This window comes from Athene cunicularia (assembly GCF_003259725.1).
Source record: "Athene cunicularia isolate RWA chromosome 1 unlocalized genomic scaffold, athCun1 chr1_part2, whole genome shotgun sequence".
Classification (NCBI taxonomy): Eukaryota; Metazoa; Chordata; class Aves; order Strigiformes; family Strigidae; genus Athene; species Athene cunicularia.
This window is the reverse complement of record NW_020799092.1, coordinates 43,617,483-43,637,107: the sequence shown is the minus strand read 5'-3', so window position 1 is coordinate 43,637,107 and position 19,625 is coordinate 43,617,483. Positions and strand designations below refer to the sequence as shown.

The following is a 19,625-nucleotide window of genomic DNA, read 5'->3' as shown; positions in this document are numbered from 1 at the left end:
GCATTCCCAATTTGTGGAACCCTGGTTATTTCAGCCCCTGACTGCTCTACCTGTGATGACAACTCTGATGTCTATGGGCTAGATCAAGAAAATTAGTTTGATCCCTCATCATATGATCTCAATTTCTAATGTTCAAATTTGAGGAGCTACTGAGATCCTGCTCTCTGACACTGAAAACTTCTACAGCCCTTAGGAATTAGCTCTACCAGGACACACAGGTCACCTCTGCTTACAACTTCACCAGACTGGTCCTCTGGCAATGAGAGAATGAGGTGAAGGGCAGTGCTAGTGCCAGGTTTGCTACTCCTGCAATTCCTATCACCAAGTGACTCGGTACAGGGTAGCAAAAAGAGCCTACAAGGATGGAGAGTTGGGTGAGAAAGAAAGAACACAGCCTTGGACATCTACACTATCCAGTCAAGACAGATGGGTAGTCTAAGGCAAAGGAGGGTGATTCAGGACAGAGACGGAACTCCATGAATGACAGAAGAGCCCAGCCAATGGACTCAGTGTGCTTAAAAGTGGATGGTGTAAACACTGGTGAGGTAAAGGAGGAAGCAAATATCATGATAGTGAAGCAGTTCAGTCCCCCCAACAGCACAGGAATCACAAAGTGTGAGACAGGGAGAGCACGAAGGTAAGTTAGGAGCAGGAAGAGATGTTATAATGACTACTAATGCAGGAAATGAAGATGCAATTGGAAGAGTGACGAACGCAGAGGAATGAACAAATGAAAGTCCAGGAAGATAACAAATATCGATGGCAAGGGATAGCACAATTTTCCCCTTCAATCACACTGTCAATAGGCTATTACATTTGAAACAGCTTACAATTTGATAAACTTGCACTTACCTCTGTGATATTCTGGATTCACATTTTCATATATTGGAAACAAGGGATTTTCTTGTTCACTGCGAAGTTTTCTGGCTCTTAACACATCTCTCACACATTGATGTAAATACACATATTGACACTGGAACAGATTTTTTTTCTAAGTCATTTCAGAGAATTTTATAATTTCATTTTCTGCATTGTGAAAAATCATTGCAGGCTAACTCCCTCACACAAAATCAAGGGTGGTGTTAAAAATGAAAATATAATTCTATAATAATTTTCCTTTTGACACTAGTAACATAGTAATTTTTTGTGATTGCCTGTTTTTAGAAATGCTACCAGTAAAACACTACATAATAAGCTTTGACAGATCATGTAATGCGTGAAAGCTCTATCAACTTTAAGGCATAATTTGACATGATGCTGTGTTGGCTAGCTACTACTTCTCAATGTTTTGGTATAAAGTACATGTAACAATTAATATGTACATGAAAGCACACAGCAAAGACAAAAAAATTCCTGATTTTTTGTTCTGAAATCTCTTCCACAGAATTTTATCATAATATACAAATACTTCATAGAACTTTGAGCATATGCATTTCCTCCCCCCACATCTTCTTTACTTATTTTTCACAAGAAATTCAGCTATTACTCTATGCATTTTTCTCAGTGCTCTGGCTCTGGGGAAGTGAGATTGCCTGCTGTTATGCACATACGATTGCTGTCTCTGTGGAGCAGAATCCTGCACCCCACACACCAATTTGATGGAAAGCTGGCCAGGGCATGGAGACTTCCTTTAGCAGAGACCATTTGGGACTGAAATGGTGAACAGCTTCTCTGCCCATGTTACAGCTGCTGTGCTGAGCCCACTGCCTTTTGAGCTGATGGACAGTTTTCTGTTACGCCCCTGCATGTCTCCAGCTGCAGTCTTCCATCTTAAATAGCTTTCAGCCAAGTCTGATGCAGGGGCTGTTGTTTTTTGTTGCTGCTGTTTTGCTGTGACTGCATAATGTCAACCAGGATGGTGCTGTGACCTTTGGCTGGAGCACCTCATTGCAAACAGTCCTATCTGCTGGCCTCTGCTCCCCAGTGGGATTTGGCTTCCACCACATCAACAGATGGGGACCTAGCTTTTATTTCAACCCCTGAACAGATTATGGAAGTCAAGACATGAATGATTATCAACAGGATCTAGGGTCTTCGCACACATCAGATGGAGTTTGTGGAGCAGATATTTGCTTTCCCCTCTCCCCACCTCCTTTACTTTTTCTTAAAAGATGTGTAAGAATTACTTCATAATTCACTGCTCATTGCAAATTTGAATCATCATAAAACCCCAGGACAATTTACTTCATTTTCTTGCAGGAGGATGAGAGATTGTATTGCTTGTGCTCCAAGCTACCTGGATGAAAAGCAGTTCCAATCAGAAACCATATACAGATGCAACTGACAGTTCAGATTAATAAGACCTGCTGAGAATACAGCAGCTCAGTGGCTGTGCCAGACAAAGCTACATGGTCAGTCTACACGCATGTTACAGCTCAAATGGGGCGAGTATGAGTATGCTGCAAAAGCTTTCTGTCAACCTGTCTTGTATCTGGGATGCTGATTGTGAAGGGGTAGGACTGGTTACAACAGGGATTTGGGTAAGACTTCAGCCACTGCTGGTTTGGGGCAGAAGTGTATGTAGTGCTAGTAGTGGGAAGGTGAGGTGCCCCTCACTATTGCTGTATATGTTTTGCTTGGGTCTGGCTGCCTTTTGACCTAGATGTCACATCAAGCTCATGCCAAAAGTGGGCTTTGTGTCACACAATTTAGTTGTCTATAAGCCTCGTATCAAATTCAGGCTCTTGAGGTTATTTGCCTCTTTTTTCCAACTAGGGAAAAAGAGCCAGCCTCCTGAGATGCCTGTCTGCTGACTATGGCTGATGGAAATGTAGAAAGTGAAATATCTCTGTCTCTGAGGTTGCCCATACCAGGCTGAGAATCTGTCTCCCCTCCAACTGGAGGTCTGTGATTAAGATAGTTCCAGGAAATCTCTTGCATTCCCAGCTGAGGCTCTCTTTATACCCATGTGTGACTTTTACAACTATCAGGAAGTGCTGTCACTGATATTTTCATTTCCAAATTGCAGTAAAGAGCTCCATTAGTATCAAGCTACAGGCAGACTCTTCAAACTTGTTCTGATTCCTCTATTAACAGTTCAGAGAAAATGTAAACACTGTCTCTGTAACTTGCCTTTATTAAATCAGCTCCTGTTTAGCTGCTATTAGTGTAGTGACTTGCAGTTATAAAAAACACAGAAAGGAATCCCAAACACGTACTTTTTCTGTACTTTGAGAATAAATATACTTGCTTTGTTAGGACAATGCTGATCAACTTTTCAATACCATTAATGAAAATGACAGAGCAGCTCAATAAAAATGAACTGCAAAAGCCACAAGGTCACAGTACTTCAAGTTTTAAAATTATGTACATCTAATTTTCTTTTGCCCTCCATTCCTTTTTCCAATTACGTTGACCTATGCTTGTCTTCCAGACCTATCCCTGAAGGACCTATCTCTGCTCAAAGCTCATTTACTGGACACTGCACTAACACAACAATGTGCTGTTAAGTGTCTGCTGCGTAACACTGCTGGGGTGATTATGGGCCAGTTCCAGCAGGAGAAATCTACAGGAAGCATAGTTACCACTTGTCATGGTTTTGACCCACTGTATGAGAGCCAATGGAAACAATGCTGAACTAGAAATTCTCACAGAGCTAATATATATGTATCTAGTATTTTACAGCAGAGTAACTGTTAAGTGCTTTCAAGACCTTTAAGATGAGAGACTGATTATTATATACTGCAGCTGGTGTTGCTGTATTGTAGGCTATCCAAAACTTACCTCTGTTTGAACCATGTGAACCCGGTGTAGCCTCAGATCATGTACTGCTGAATAAATGTCAACAGTGTCCTTTGAATCCAGCTGCTGCAGAATTCGGTCCAGTGCAATGAATGTGCCAGTCCTGCCAACACCAGCACTGAAAAACAACCCAAAAGATTTAGAAGGATATGGATCAAAGCATTCACTACCTTCATGGGATACTCTGGTAAAGTTCAGATCTCCACGGTGAGAAGCTCATTGTTCAAATGGCATTTCTGGGACTTCAAACAGTGGAATATATAGTGGAATACGACGGAGGAAAGGATAGCAATGGCAGAGGTAACTCAGTTGCTGTCCTGTGGTAGTGTGCTCTCTCCTCTCCCCTGTATAAGCCATAAGCACCAGTGGGGGTTGTCATGGCTGCATCCAGCTTACTCTGGACTTTGAGCGATGGATGGCAACACCGTAGCCAAGGGCTGTCTGGAACAGTCAGCCTGTCATCTTGATGGTATGCAAATAATGAATGTAAGTCAATCATCTTACTCTATATAAAGCAGACAGCCCAGGGCCCACTGAGCTCTCCTGCACAGTAGTGCACTGCACACCAGGATCTCTCCTTGAGCAGGGATGCCTCTCAAGGTTACTCCTTGAGGTTGAGAGTGTACTTGCTGCAACAGATTCTGTAAAGTTTAGCATGCTAAACTTTAAAATTTTATCTACGTGATATAAAGGATTGATTGTGCATACATAATCCTTTAGTCAAAAACTGCTGACCAAGTCTGGGACTAGCATTGGATTCAGCTGCACCTAGACTCCTCTCTGAGAAGGAGAGTGACCGAGTACATGTGCCTTGGGAATGATTCTCTGATGTATCTAGAGACTTAAAGCCTCAGGTTCTCTATCTGGGAACTATCTCTCAGGTTCTGTGGCTGCCCATGGCCTACCAGGGATGGACATTTGTGACCTTCCCAACGGTACGCACAAAGGCTCTGTGCCATGGATCTTTTGCTGCCACACATACCTGCAGTGCACAATAGTTGGTCCTGTGTCTGGGGTCCTGTTGATATAATCCCTTACAGTTCTGACAAACTGGATCAGGGACTGGGTGGTCTCTGGCACACCATGATCTGGCCAGACAGTGTAGTGGAAGTGACGAATGAGCCTCGTTGAGTCAAGCTGCTCTTCCTGTTGGGATACAAAAGTGTGGGTCATCAGATGAGAGGAGGGGCACAACATGCACTTTCAGAGCAAATCCTACAGCTGCCACCAGAGATGAACTGGGCATGATGCAACTATGCTACAGCAGAAGAAATCTTCCTAATTTAGCCTTACAGGTGGTTTAAAACCAGTTAATTAAAAAAACCCCGCAAACATACACTGCAGATTTTAAACTCTCGTATTGTCCATTCTGGGAGCACTGATTCAGACAGCATCTCAACGATCAGGTCTCCATAGTACAAGGAATCCTGGTCAAGGGGCCAGTAGTGATCACACTTCACCTGCAGGGTCACAGAAAAAGGCAGACTGAGTGTCAGTAACAGCTATAAACAATACCTTTATCCAGCACTCGCAGAAGCAGACTTCAGACCTCCTATGTCTGGGGATGAAGGAAGAAAGGCAGCAGCTGAATTCAGAGAGAGATGCCACCTCCTGTTACGTTAGCTCAACAAACAGGGCCTGGGATTGGAATGGGCTAGGATGGGGCTTGGAAGTGGAAGTTCTCAACATAGATGTTTGTTATGTGGGGAATGGGAATCACTTCACTGACACCAACTCTTCTCAGTTCTGTTTGGATGAGAGCCAGGACTCACTGCCTGCTTCCCCACCTCCTACTGAGACACGACAGCAGGGTCCCACTCTGAGCAAGTGAGGTGCCAAAGGTGGCTGCCTGTCCTGCATCTGCTTTCACCATCTCAAGAAAAAATGGTAAACTGAAAGGAACTATTCCCATATGTACCACTAGATAATCATACTTCAAGTTTGTTTAATCTTTCTACAGATCTAGTCCCTGTCTTACAAATAGTATAGAATGTGGTCATACTTGGGAAGGTGGATTGCTGAGACAGCTAAATAACCTACTTTCACTTGCACTCAGACTGTTAAGTGTGTGAGTGGTTTCTTTGCTTACTACATCAGGGTTTATGCATGAGAGAGAATTCAATGTATTTAATTTGCTCTCTAGAGCTTATATTTAAAGTAGTAGTTGGTTGGAGTTGATGTGGTAAACAGGCATTTTTTGCTGGTGTTTGTCCTTCTGTATGCTTAAAGGGATTAATATTAGTACCAGTGAGCAAAATCCTGGATTAGAGACCAGAAGGTCTGAGCTCTGTTCCTAACTCTAGCATGCTGCATGATCTTGGGATGGTCACTGCACCACTTCACAGTCTTAATCTGTCTACAGTTTCTAGATTATACCTCTTATCTCTTACTGTATATCTCCTTGACTGAGGCCTTTGGCATTAGTGTGATGTAAATAACAAGCATAAACTTTTAAGAAATGTTAAACCAATAATTAATAATAAAGAAGAGTCACTGCTCACCCGGCCCTTCTCAACACACTGGGTTACCATGACAATGTTGTGAACATTTTGCTCCCATGCCATCTTCCAGAACTCATCTTTGGTGCCAGGCAAAGGGCCCTGAGTAGCTATGTATTCCCTGCGGAAATTATTGCCCTGCAAGTAAAAAGAACTCTATTACTTTCCATAAAGGCAGACAAAAAATTTTCTAGCAACTGAACAAACCATGGGGTTGCAGACAGGGCTCTGCAGCAACAATGCCTTTACTGGAACAATAGTTTTGAAAACTAAATTGTTGCCTTGGACCTGGAAGCTGGCTGGAACAGAGAGAAGGATGAGAGTGCTGCAGTTATCTAAATACTGTTCCTTTTGTGGCAGTATAAGCTTTTCATTGTTCTATTGTGTTCTGCACAGTCTCAAGCAATTTTGGAACTACCAGGGGTTTTTGTTTTATTTAGTTTTTAATAAATTAGCTGAAATCTGGGTTACTAAAGCTGCTGCTAGTATCAATCATAACTCTTTGGCAAATAGCATTATTTTAATCTCAGCCAGTTTCACCATCCTGCAAGGTGCCAACACTGTCGGGATGAGCTACTGCTCCACAATAAGGAAGCCACCTGCAGTGATAGCTATGGTTGTTGTGGACACTGTATAAAATCAGTGACCTTTAAAAATATGTCATTGGCCAATTAGAGCTGCTATCTTACAGAACTATAGCAATTCAAGAAAGTGTCCTTAAGTGCTCAGTAAATCACTCACAGTTAATTTAATGGCAGTCAGACACAGCCTTTCAGCACACCCACAAAATGAGTTCTCACACTTTTAGCTCAAGTGAATAAATGAAGGGTGAGCCTTAAGCAACCAGCTTTATATTCAGTTTTAGATGAAGGACAAATTACCACTGGAGGGAGGACTGTAAAATACCATCCTTGAGTCACTTACTGGTATGTAGCTTGCATTAATGTAGTCTGAGCAAGGGTCATCGTCTACATTGGAAAGCTTCACTCTTGATGTATCATCTAGGAAGAAATTGATTACAAGCGGCTTATGGCTAGGTCTTGATTTTTAGTCCCTCTCCCATTTACAGAAATGCATTTGTGAAAGGACTGTCAGCATTCTTACAAGGATTTTACATGGAGGGCTAATTTAGAGGGATAGCTGTCTATATTTTTACTGCCTTTTTCATCCACAAGTGGTGTGGAACGTTCCAAAGACTAGGAGATGGATGGGTAAGAAGGAAGCAGTGAATATCCCAAAATGCCTCTGCTGAGTTGCATACGATTTGTTATGGCAACAAGAGCCACAACAGCATCCTCCTTCGATTCTGACAGCAGTGTGCTGTACTGGAGAGCAGTGCCCAGCGCTACCCTTGAAAGAGCAGTAGTGCTTGAGTGTATTGCACAGCTCCTGAGCTAAACATGTGTGAGCAGGCCAAATGTCTTCCCTAGAAACAGAACCCTTTGTAGAGAGGTAGAGAGTGTCTAAGCAACTGGGTCACTGATTCGTGAGATAATGGCATGTTGGATCTCAGTCAGGTGTTGTTTCTTGTACATCGTGGGCATACTTCCCACCCTGGCACGGCAGGCAGAGCACAGGAGATGCTGCGAGGCTGTGCTCCAAGCACGCACCACATCCAGCCACAGGGCAGCATGTGGAGCAGTGACTCATGTAGTGTTCCTCCTCTATGCACCAGTGTGTTACCTCCACAACTGCCAGATAGGAGGTCAAAGGGGAAAACTCTCAAGTGACAGGTCTTGTCTCAGCAGAACAGGGCTAATCTCACACGTGTGTCTTACCATACCACACCAGCTCTACATTGTATAGTAGGTTTACTGTGTCCTCTAAAGAAGAAAGATTTACCAAGGCTGTCAAATGGCATGGAATGGATGATACCCCATATGTAAACAACCCTACTGTTATTTCTACTATCCTAGTTATCAGCAGTGACTGAATGTCCCTAAAAGCTGGGCCTTTTTCTCTCTAGACTGAATACTAGTCATTGCACCTCTAGTGCAAAATGAAATTACTGGTCTGTGTGAAGCCATTCAGGGCCATACATCATCTGCCTCCAAGCACCAGAACCTGAGCTGGCAGAGCTACTTCATCTCTGACAGGAAGGAGGGATGGGATTGGCTGCACTCACTTTTCCACTAGGCTTGCTGAAAAAAGAGAAAAATAGCTGGTGTGATGTAATATTACACAACCAAACCTAAAACTCACAGGGCAATATATTATTGTATCGATTTTTCCCTCTGTTCTCTGGCAGAAGTGCTATGTCACATGTCTGGTTTCGACCCACATCTTTCAAGTCCTGCAAAAAAAAGGAGGAATAAAATGTGAGGTGAAAATAATTAAAGGACATGACAACACAGGAGGACACAGTGCTTATCAGCTCTCAAAAGCCACAGAAAGGGAATGGGTGTTTTTTAAAACAAAACAAACTGAAATAAAATAGCTAATCATACTGGTTTAAAGCAACATGGCTGGCAGTTGCTTTCCATGCTTTATCACACAGATGTGCCACACAAATGCTCCTGACCTCAGCCAGATAGGTATCAGGCAGAGTCTGCTAATCAGAAGATGCTATGACAAATAAAGAGATGGTTTCTGTCTTAGGACAAGTGGCGTTCAGGTGAGACTTCCAAACTCATTTGGATTTGTGTGAATAAGACAAACAAATGCAGGCCTTTCCAATGCATTAATCTATTGATTCAGTCAGCCCTCCCCTTCATAAAGCAAGTCCTTTGCCTAGGTTAGGATCCCACCTCATACTCCTTGGACAGGAGGTAGTTGGAGTCTGCTTGAAGTTTGGTGAAGTGTGCTTCAAAATGGCTGACTTTGATCGGACTAAAATATTCAAGAGGAGGAAGAAAAGCACAGGATGAATCACAGTCATAATTTATCCAGTTGGCTATCAAGAAGCTTTTTTAGGAAATGATTTTTTCTTTTTACCTGGAAGTTTTCCGGTTCCTAGAAATAATTTCAAAAGAAAAAGAAACATTTCAAGAGTGAGTGACCAGATGGAACTGTTCATCCATGATGCCATGTTAAAATACTGCTCTTAGAAACAAAACTTTTGGTGTTACCCTTTTTGCCCCAAGTTCAGATGGACTGACAGTGGCCTGTCCCTGCGAATGCTCAGCCTTGATGTAGGTCTCTCGTGGCCATTGCTGGAATAAAAAGGAAGGTATTTTGTTTTACCATTATATTCTAATACTGCTAAGAGCTGGCAATAACAAAACCTACATTGGAAAAAAGTTGGCAAGTTGGAACAAAGGAATTTAAGAAAGTCTGGTCTGATTTGTGGTTTTGATTGTGTGATGTTGCTCTTAGCTGTGGTGCAGAGTTTTCTTGTATTTTAGTCTGGTAATAGTGATATGGAGTGTATGCACATGCACAGGCAGTAAATGCACATGCACAGGCAGTAAGACTTTCTTCTTGCTCTGAAACACTCACAGCCCAGCCTATCATTGAGGAGGGTGTCCTACGCTAAGACTGACCCTAAACTGGTTGATTGTCTACATGCAGAGAGGAACATGTAGGTAAATTTTCAGAGCTGTAAAAGGTCTACAGCTTCCAGCACACCAAGTGCAGACCAGGCCTCTAGGAGATGCCCAGGTTCACAGCGTAAGTAAGTGGCAGCACCACAGTAGGCTTTGAAAAAGTTGCAGAAGTGATATTGACTCCATACAGTTAGTGTTGCCTTTCATCCCTTCACTGCCATCTTTTCCTTCAATACACCTCCCCTAGAAAACACTTTGTGTGTAATGAGGGAAAACCATACTGGTATACTTGCAGTCCTGTTGGCTATATAACTCACAACAAGAAACCACACTCTATCTGAAGTTTATCTACACTAAAAAAATGCAATGAGACGTGCAAGGTGGAAAACACATCAATCTGCACTTCGCAGTCTGCTCTGTATGTAACAAAGTACTGAGATGGTTAGGAGCCCACAAGTCTATACGTGCAAAAGTAGGCTTTATTTACTATTGCTAATGATTTATGCCTCTGGTTTTTGGACCGCATATAGAGCTGAATTTGTTCACAGAGCCTAAGAATAGCATTGCTAAAGGGTAAATCCATGCCAGCTAAAAGCTATGACTAGTCAGAAAATAGGGATTTTTCAATGTGAAATTACAGCATCCGAAAAGCAAATTCAAAACACAATAGACCTAATCTTGTATCAGTAAAAGAAATGAATTTCAGATTTTCAGAGTTTCCCATGTAATTGAAACGTTGAATTTTCTTTATTTCAGAAACCACAAGGAACTTCACATCAGTAATGTCATATCTCTTTCAGTCATGCAATATGATTTAAATGGATAAGGCTTTTTTCAAAGTTGATATATAGTATTTGACTTTTTAAAATTCACTATTTCAGATGCATCTATTATGTGAAATAAACTATAGTTGACAAAAAAAAAAGTAAAGTTTGAACGAATCTTTTGGACACTGAGATAATGCCACACCTTAAGATTTTGGAACTGAAATGATAAGGTCTAAATTAGCAGTTTCAAGAGCTTCCCATCTACAATGCAGATGAAAATAATTGGAAACATTTCATTTTTGATAAAAGACAATCAGTTTGAATGATAAAACATACAGAAAATTAAAAGTTACAAAGATCTTCTATAAGATAATTCTGACCAATGTCAATAGGTATTTGAATCAAGTCTATATAGAACTCTTAATATGTAATTCATTAGTTCTATACTTAGTGTGTACAGATGCTGGGGCACATAGATGTTATCTGTGGAATAGTTCAGTGCATTCCTCCAATTTTACAGTTACACTTTAAATACTGTATTGCTTAAATGAATATAATTTGACTTGACAAATAACAGAGACTGATAAAAGGACTCAACTTACCTAACTTTCTGTCTGCAGACAAATAAAGCAGTAACAGCCACTAACATCACAATCAGAAACAAGCCAGCACTCACACCTTCAATAACTCCAAATAGAGGCTCTAGAAACAAAACAGTGTATTTATGTATCTTGAGGAAAAGATATGAAGAATCAAAAAATCAATAACTCTCAGCGGATATGTTATTTTCAGCTAAAGTAAATGGTTAAATACAGTGAAATGTAAGGCATTTTAACACTTAGCTAAAAACTGGCCTTCATTTTCTGTCCTTATTTTTTCCAAATGTTACACAAAATCTTTTACTCCCAACTACAGTACAAGAAACCACAGGCCCATTATATGGGAATCTTGAACTTTGAAGCTTTCTTGGTGATAGCTTCACCGAGTGTCCACCCTTCCCTCTATTGTCAGTAGCTCCATCAGTCCTCTGAATTTTCAAACTAAGGATGGATAAGCCATGGATCCAGCCTCATTTCAGAGCAATTTCAGAACATGCACAACAGTCTGGTTTTGTTTCACCCCTTGTTCTAGACATGTGAGTTTTGTTCCACCCACATAATTCTAGACATGTGAGTGTTCTGAGACACAATATATAATCACATGCTACAGTCATTGAAAAACAAGCCTGAAACTAACCTGCCTCTGTAGTGATTGGTAAAGAGAAGAAGGTGTCTGTAAAGAGCGGTGTAGGGAGTTCTCTCAGGTCTTCACTGAAGAGCTGGGTAAAAGCCCGTATGCTGATCCTAAAAGACCAGTACTGTTATATTTACAACTCATCAGATGTTCAGAACCAACAGCAGAAAAATAAGAACTCATTTGCCCCTTAGAAATAATTAAAACCTTTCCACTGAACATAGATGGCTTTAATGCAGGCACCTGAATTAAATACTATAGCTGGGAGAGCCCAGCTAGCATGGGTGGAGGGCCCTGAGGTACCCTGGAAGAGGTAACAGAAGGGGCTCTGGCTGCTGGCACACACAGCCTGACCGTGCTGGAGGCAGGACTAGCAGAAGCTGTAGTGAGGAAGAGTACTGAGAAATGCTCCTCAGTGGGAACATGTTTTTCCTTCACGTGTCTGGGCAGGGCTGTGATAATGGAGAAATGTTACAGTCCTGGTAACACGGGTATTTTCCTGGACTGAATTTCTGGGAAACATATCCTAATGAGAGCAGATTGTGGTAGGATAACACTGTCTTGATGATGATGAAGGAGAAGCTGAGAGGCATGATGTGTACTGTCTGGCAAACACCTTCTGTCCCTGTGGCTGTCCAGTGAGCCGACCTCTTGGGAGAGTGTTTGCCTGCGGGAGGGGCATGACTGAGCTGCACTGGAGACATTTAGTTTCACAGCCTGGGTAACTGCAGAGCCTGGTTTTGGCAGCTGCCCTTTTCTACACCTTACAGCTAACCTGGGCCTAGCTCTGGAGCCTGAGGATGGCACCACACATTAGAATAACCTCCATGTTTTTCTAGCTTGTTCCAAAGGACTGGTGTAGGGTAGTGGTGCCAAACAGACTTGAGTGAAGCATCTTTGCCTTCCGTTAAGTACTGTTTTGACTTAGCTGATGGTCTCAATTCTTTCCAAAGAAAGATTTAGCAGATATAGGAGAGCTCCCCATCAAGTTGAGAGAATGAAATAAACATATTCAATGCACAGAGTTTTGTGCATAATTAATCATAGCATTCCCATGCTAGTGAAGGACTGGTTCATACCTGTGGAACGAGGGCATGGGTAAAACTTTTATAAATTCAGTGAAACACAAAGAACATTGTATAACTCAAGTTATTAATCTACAGAAGCTCAAGTATATCAGGCATCCATACAGCTCCAGCCTAATAATGTGACAGAGCACAACTATCAACATATGGCTAACCTATAAGAAGTCCGAGGCTTTAGAGGTCCATCGCAGAATTTTTCATGATCTGGATCACACCTTCCTCCCAGATTTTCCATTTCTCCTCCAAGCTTAATGTCAAAGCTTTTATAGTCACTGTCAGGGTTTTCAGCACATCTACTGGCAAAGTAATTTGTCTGGTAGATGCGTATAGAGTCATTGTGTTTGTACTCCAGGTAGGAAGGTAATGGGTGCTGCTCATCAGGCTTTGGTCCTTCACTACCTACATCATGAGTACAGAAAGACAAAAGGTTTATATACCACGGTCATTAATGTGATGCAGTTTTAGGCTCAAGCTGTTGACAGACATATTCTTATCCAACTTCCTAGCATTTCTTGGAGGCTGCACAGGCTACCTTGTGAACACAAAGCCAAAGTGTTTAGGGTACCTTGTTTCTAGTACTAACCTTGCTATTATTTTTTGGGGGAACTTCAGACAGATTTCCTTACAAGACCTCACTGTAACTTTTCCAGATACAATGCTGCAATAGGCATGCACAGGTCAAATTCAATGCTATGACATTTTTTCCTGTGCTGTTGGTAGGAATGTCTGTGATCCAGAACGCTGAATCATACCATCAACTATTTCAAAAAGCCAGTAAAAAAAAAAACCCTACACTGCCAAGTCTACTGTATATAGAGAAAAGCTGCAATAGGAAATGACAGGAGTCCCCTGAGTGGAAACTTACAATAATGTGTAAAAGACTCAGGTAGGCAAAGTCATGGCAATGGGTAGACCCTTTCTCAAGGAGCTTTATAGTCTGCACAAACATGACAGAGTAGACAGTGGAAATATTATCTCTGCCTTTTTTCCCTAAGGGCTGATGGACAGAGAGATTAAGAAACTTTCTCAAGGGTCACAAAATACATTCTGGCATGCCAGTAAATGAAGCCACTTCTAAAGACAAAGTGTTAATTGTTGAGACATCCATCTGTTTTTGTCACATATAGGTCAACTGCAGAAAGGGAGGTTTACATGCATGCTACAGGGGCAATTTCTGTTCTGTTCTACGGTGCTGCATGCAAAGACATTTTCCTTAGTAAGCAAACACCACCTGGGAGATGCTACCTTTGCCTTCTCTGCGTGGCTTACTGAGATTCTCCAAAAGGGTTGCCATAGCATTCCCACCTAACACATGAACTATTTTTTGAGATCTGTGCGCAGCAAGGCAGTTAACTTCTGTGTTTACTGCCAATGGCATTGGACGTGCTCCTACTGTGGACATTTCCTGAACATACATGAAAGCGTAACCTAGAGTACAGAAGCTAACTACTGCTTTTGGATGAGTTCTGCCCTTGTTACTGACTCTCTGAGGAGACGACTGAGTTCCTCAGTCCCCAGGCTAGGGATCAGATATAGATCCAAAACCTCTATGAAACTCAGCTGCTAATGAGGCGAAGCTCCTTTGCTGTGTAGTGATAGGCGTGTACCTCCCCACGTAACTCCTATAGGCTATAGAGAGAACGGTATTAAAATCAGGACACTTACCATCAGCCTCTCTCACCACCACGGTAAAGTACTTCACAGCTCCATTAGTATCACTAAACCAGCTGCAGTTAAAAGTAAAGTTGATGGAGGATTTGGTAATCAGCACCTCTTTTTTGTTCACTCGTATATCTGGAGGTGGCTGAGGTGGACCTGAATAATTGAGGAAAAAAAATAAAGAGAAAGCATTATCTACGTATTTGCTGAGAGCTAGGCCTAGTAAGAGAAATGCAATTTGTAATAAAGCTTAGCTGACTGGACTCAAGTCTCTGTTCTGTTCTCTTTGCAATCAAGAAAGTGTCTGCATCTCCCACAGGGAAACTGCCAAAGGATGAAACAAGCCAGCAGTGCGTTAACCGTAGTAACAGTGGTAGCTCCTCAGCAGGAATTCCTACAGAAGCGCACATGGAAAGGCATTAAAGTCTTGCTAAATCTATGAAATCAGAAATTGTAACTGCTAAAAATGACACAAGTTTAAGCCAGGTATTTGGAAGCCACTTAGCACACTCACTACAGGAAGTTACCTATTTTAAGCATCTAAATTTCTGCTTGCTTTTCCAGAGGAACAGCCCTGAGTCAGCCAGACACAGTATTCAACTACAAAGTTCCATTTTCCAGAGTGATTGCAGAATTTCCATAGGAAATGCTCTTTGTATGATAGAACAGTGACACAGCTGAAGTAAACTAGAAAGTGAAGTACATATGGAAAAATCTTCAGAGGACCAATGCAGCAAAAGTGGGGATTTTAAGGATCTACATTGCTGAATCTTTTAAAAATCTGCATTACTGAAACTATATTGCATGTATGGGAAACATATCAAGTATGTAAGCAGGTGCCTAAACTTCAAAAGGTTTTAGATTTCAAAAAGAAGCAATAATTCACACATTTATATGTTGTTTAGATAAACCTCTTAGAACTACAAAGCCTAGCTGCAATTTTTTTGTGTTCTCTTGAGGGAGGGCCTCCAGTGTTAACCAGAGTCTGGGAGAGCAGCCCTGTTCTAAACAAATAAGAATGAATGTGAAACAGGCGACCTTCAGTCGTACTTCTTGTGACATGAGTAGCTAGTTCTTACTACATCTGAATTTTGTAGCATCCTTTGTGGTACAGGAAGGAGATGACATGGTTGCGATTAAAAGGCAATTGATGGGGGAAGGGAGAAGGTGGGTTGGTGACTGAACTCTGTAGCTTAGTTCACTAGCTCCCAAACCAAACATAATTTTTATGATCTAGCATTTCATACAAATGTGGCTTTTAATAAGCAGCTACAGAGGCATGCCTGACTACAGGTCTCCTGGTCATCCTGTCCTTTTGGGAAGTTTAGCCCTGGACTGCTTCAGGCCTCTATGTTGTGCTGTGCTGCTGAATCCAGAGGTACTGCAAAAATTGAAGCAGCTCTATGGCCAGCAACAGCAGGCTGTTGACCGTGGTGATGCCTGGCTGTGCAGAGGCACCTGCAGATGCTATCGCTACCCTCCACTCAGCAGCCTATGAGTGGAGAAATTGAAGAAGCCCTTTCAAAGTACATGCCATGGAAATCTGTTATCCTCCCTCAGGTATAACTCTTACAGGTGACTTGGTCAGGTAGCACCTCAGAAGAGTGCACAGAAATCCCTAAGTGGACCCAGTGCCACAATCCATTCTTACTGGTGGATATTTGTGCTGAGGACAGCTACCATCCATGAGGGGAAACAGCCAGGCACACAAAGCCAATCAGCAACCATGAAGATAACTAAAGGTATGTGATGATGAGGACATCTTTGCTGCTGAACACCCAAGTGACACAATAATTTGTCACGTTTCTTAGGGGTGTATTTCATGAATGAGCCAAATAAGCAGGTCTAGCAATGTAATGAGAGGCAAAATAGTTAAAATCTTGCATTGTTTGTCACAATGGGACCAAGGGACAGGTTCACTCTATTTTGGCCAGCAGATTACAAGTGCCACACATTGGCAGTTATGGAGTTCAGAACTCCTTCTGCTGTCTAACCAACATAAGCAATTGCTTATTGCTGCTCACTGCCTCCCTTCATGACAACTCTGAATTCCACTTACGGTCAATCATTGTGATGGTGCTGTCTTCAACTACTTCACTTGTCATGTCTGCAGAATGCACCTTGATGGACACCAGATACCGCTTGTGGGGAACGAGGGTCATGATACTAAGCAGAGATTTGTCTTTTTCTATCCTTTTAGAAAATTCCACTTCACGAGTGTCCATTTTTTTGCATTCGATGCTATATCCATCAAAGTCAGAATCAGGAGGAGTCCAGGAACATGCAATGGCAGTAGAGGTCTGGGGCCGACAATGAAGACTTTGTATCTTATCTGGTTCTAGAGGAATGTTGAGAAATTGAAGCTCAGTCGGAAAAGGGAGAGACATCATACACTCTCTGCTCACCCTATGGCCTCTAGATTCTACATCAACCGTTTGATCACAGCAGGAGGCTGGGAGCCAGAATTCCCACCTCTCCTGCAAATGTGGACTGCTTGATTATTAGGCAAGGCTGACAGTTAATTAACTCATTTCAGACATCTGAAAGCAGATCTAGTGACATCAGCCTCATCAAGTTTGTGAATATTCAGTAATTATTTGTGAAAACAAGCAAACAAAACTAATTGCTGAAGTCTTAACAAGAACAGCAATACTGCAAAACAATGGATTTCTACAACTCTGTTACAACTTATTTGGAAGTTACATGTGATCAACAGTATCAGTCAGTACTGATACTGTCATCTGATCTGGTTTCCTAGGTAGCATGTGGTGTGTCCATGTTACTAAACACACCACTGAAGTATGCTTTATCCATGTAATATTGGAGTAGTGTTTATAACATGTAACAAAGATAGGATTTCCCTTTCAGGTGGCAGACATCTATGTTTAAGTGATTAAATACAGGTGGTAGTTATCCTCTTATTTTAATTAATATGCCAAATAAATTCTAAAGAGGAATTCAGCTTACCAAACACAGTTGTCAATTTGGAGCTGAATCCCACCCCAAGTGACATAAGGGTTTGTCAACACTGTTATTTTTACAATTTCAGGTCACTTTTTCAAATCAGTCTACTACTGAGGTTGCTAGAGAGCTAGAGATGATGTGGATCCACAGACATGGACTGAAACATGGACAGAGCAGTGAAACACTCTGCTTCCAGTTTCAAATCTAGTATAGCAGGGTTTCATTCATCTTCCTGTCTGATTGTTCAGATAGATTTTGATTATTTCAATATCCTCCTGTCAGAGAAGTCTGGATATTCAGCCTTAACTGATTGATTCAGGCTCTGAGACCAAACAGCCCCTCCCTTTCTGGATGTGAAGACTGTAAATATATGTTCATTTTCAATCTTTAAACAGTTGACCTTGCACACAGCAAGGGCTTAAAATCTAGCTGAATTCACTGCTGTCATTCATGCATTTATTAATGGAAATTACTGACTGTGAAACAAATTGGTAAGATTTAACAGTTTTGCATCTTCTCGAACTGAGTGTTAGAATGCAATGGAAATTGTTACTTACTTGTTCTCACACTTGCAGACTGTGACTGACTGTATGTCTTCCAGCTGTCACCACTGACAGTTCTGACACTGAACTCATAGAGTCTTCCTGGTCGCAGGCCATAGATGATGCGTACTTTAGATTTGCTGCTGCTGTATGGATTGAATACTGTAAGGGGATCCTTTGGAAACCACTGCAACTCAAAATCGTCATAGTCTGTCCAGTCTGGAGGACCCAGCCAAGTGATTGATAAAGAAGTGTTTGCAACATCAGTAAATGATACAGTGTTAGGAGCACTAGGTGCTACACAGAAAGGGAGGAAAAGGAAAAAAAAAAAAAAAAGAGATTCTTAACAAATTTTTACACAAGGTGAAACACACATTATTTTCTTCATGCATCACAAAGTGGTTTATATTATCCCACGTACACAGCCAGTTACTGCATGTGTGTTGATGGTAGTGACTTTCACAGACATTACATATTCCTGAGCCTTTGAAAGAAGAGTGCTGAACAAAATCGCCCTACATTGGCTTAATGCCCTTAAGGATATCCTTTATCTTTACACTTTCAGTGACAATAAATCCTCTCTCAGAATGTCTGTTGCATAGTTGAGAACTAATATGAATTCTGACAGATGGGTCTAAACAAAAATCCCAAAGCTTTTGTGTCTTCTACCTGTTCTTCCTTCAGTGTTTGCTGTGTTGGTCAGGTCACCGCTGTGAGTCACCACAACCAGAGTGTACTTTCTGCCAGGAATGAGCCCCTGGAAATGCCACTCTTTCAGGTCTTTCTTGTGCCATGTTTCTTTCTGTGTCCCATTTGGGTTGTAAAGATTCAGCTCATAGAAATCAACATCTCCTGCCGCTGGAGCCCAGGTGAACCACAGACTGTCTGTCATGTTTCGGTTGGATGCTTTGAGACCAACAACTGGGGCTGGTACTGAAAAAAGGGGATAAATATTACTTTATGTAGAACATCCTTAGGGTGAGGAGAAGCAACAAGGTCAATCAGACCTTACACTTATCCTGTAACGACAGTCATGTAATAAACTAGACAGCCACCACAGCTGGCCAAAAAGCCAGGAAGCATCAGGAAGTATATCTCAATAGTTTCCTTCCTTATTTTGAACTGCCACTGTCCCCCCAAAAGAGGCTGAAATGTTTATAATAGATAGTTTCGCAAATGTTAAACAACTTTTTTGCAGTCAGTGTCTGGAAACATCCAATTCTGAGGTAGCTGAAGAAAGTGCGCCACTGTCCAGAGGCAGTCCTACACAGGGTTTACTATATGGTGCCTCAGAGGATAAAGGTTTCACAAGAGTGTCAGGGCTGCTAGAGCTGCTTAGGAAACTCTGCTTCCCACATGTGGCTGAACAAACAGAGCTGAAGCCAGAGCTCCCCACGGGAAACAACTTTTATTTCTCTGGTATACTGTCTACCCCATTAAACCTACTTGCTTTGACTATTGCACTCATAGACGAATATTACTTTCAGGATGGGAGACAGCTGTTTTGCTTTAAGGCTTAAGCAGCATACATTAGGATGTCCTTCTCCCAACCTGAGTACCTGGAAACTATTGTAAAGGTCTTTGCTTCATTTTACCTATTCTAATCACATCATTCAGAATTTACCTTGTTACTAGTCTAATGCTTTTCATG

General features: G+C 41.7%; 1 protein-coding gene across 1 annotated transcript in view; it reads right to left on the bottom strand.

Annotated features, from left to right (window-relative positions):
• Window positions 1-19,625, bottom strand: part of PTPRB (protein tyrosine phosphatase, receptor type B) — a 63,938-nt gene that overhangs the window by 4,827 nt on the left and 39,486 nt on the right. The window contains exons 17-33 of the mRNA XM_026865140.1: window positions 18,644-18,907; window positions 17,990-18,271; window positions 16,528-16,806; window positions 14,475-14,624; window positions 12,965-13,208; window positions 11,728-11,834; window positions 11,094-11,193; window positions 9,308-9,391; window positions 9,174-9,191; window positions 8,987-9,068; window positions 8,442-8,532; window positions 7,164-7,240; window positions 6,243-6,377; window positions 5,079-5,201; window positions 4,724-4,887; window positions 3,724-3,859; window positions 853-973 (exon numbers count right to left, since the gene is read on the bottom strand). Coding sequence (XP_026720941.1) covers window positions 853-973; window positions 3,724-3,859; window positions 4,724-4,887; window positions 5,079-5,201; window positions 6,243-6,377; window positions 7,164-7,240; window positions 8,442-8,532; window positions 8,987-9,068; window positions 9,174-9,191; window positions 9,308-9,391; window positions 11,094-11,193; window positions 11,728-11,834; window positions 12,965-13,208; window positions 14,475-14,624; window positions 16,528-16,806; window positions 17,990-18,271; window positions 18,644-18,907 — 2,457 coding nt within the window. The remainder of the gene's footprint in view (window positions 1-852; window positions 974-3,723; window positions 3,860-4,723; window positions 4,888-5,078; window positions 5,202-6,242; window positions 6,378-7,163; window positions 7,241-8,441; window positions 8,533-8,986; window positions 9,069-9,173; window positions 9,192-9,307; window positions 9,392-11,093; window positions 11,194-11,727; window positions 11,835-12,964; window positions 13,209-14,474; window positions 14,625-16,527; window positions 16,807-17,989; window positions 18,272-18,643; window positions 18,908-19,625) is intronic.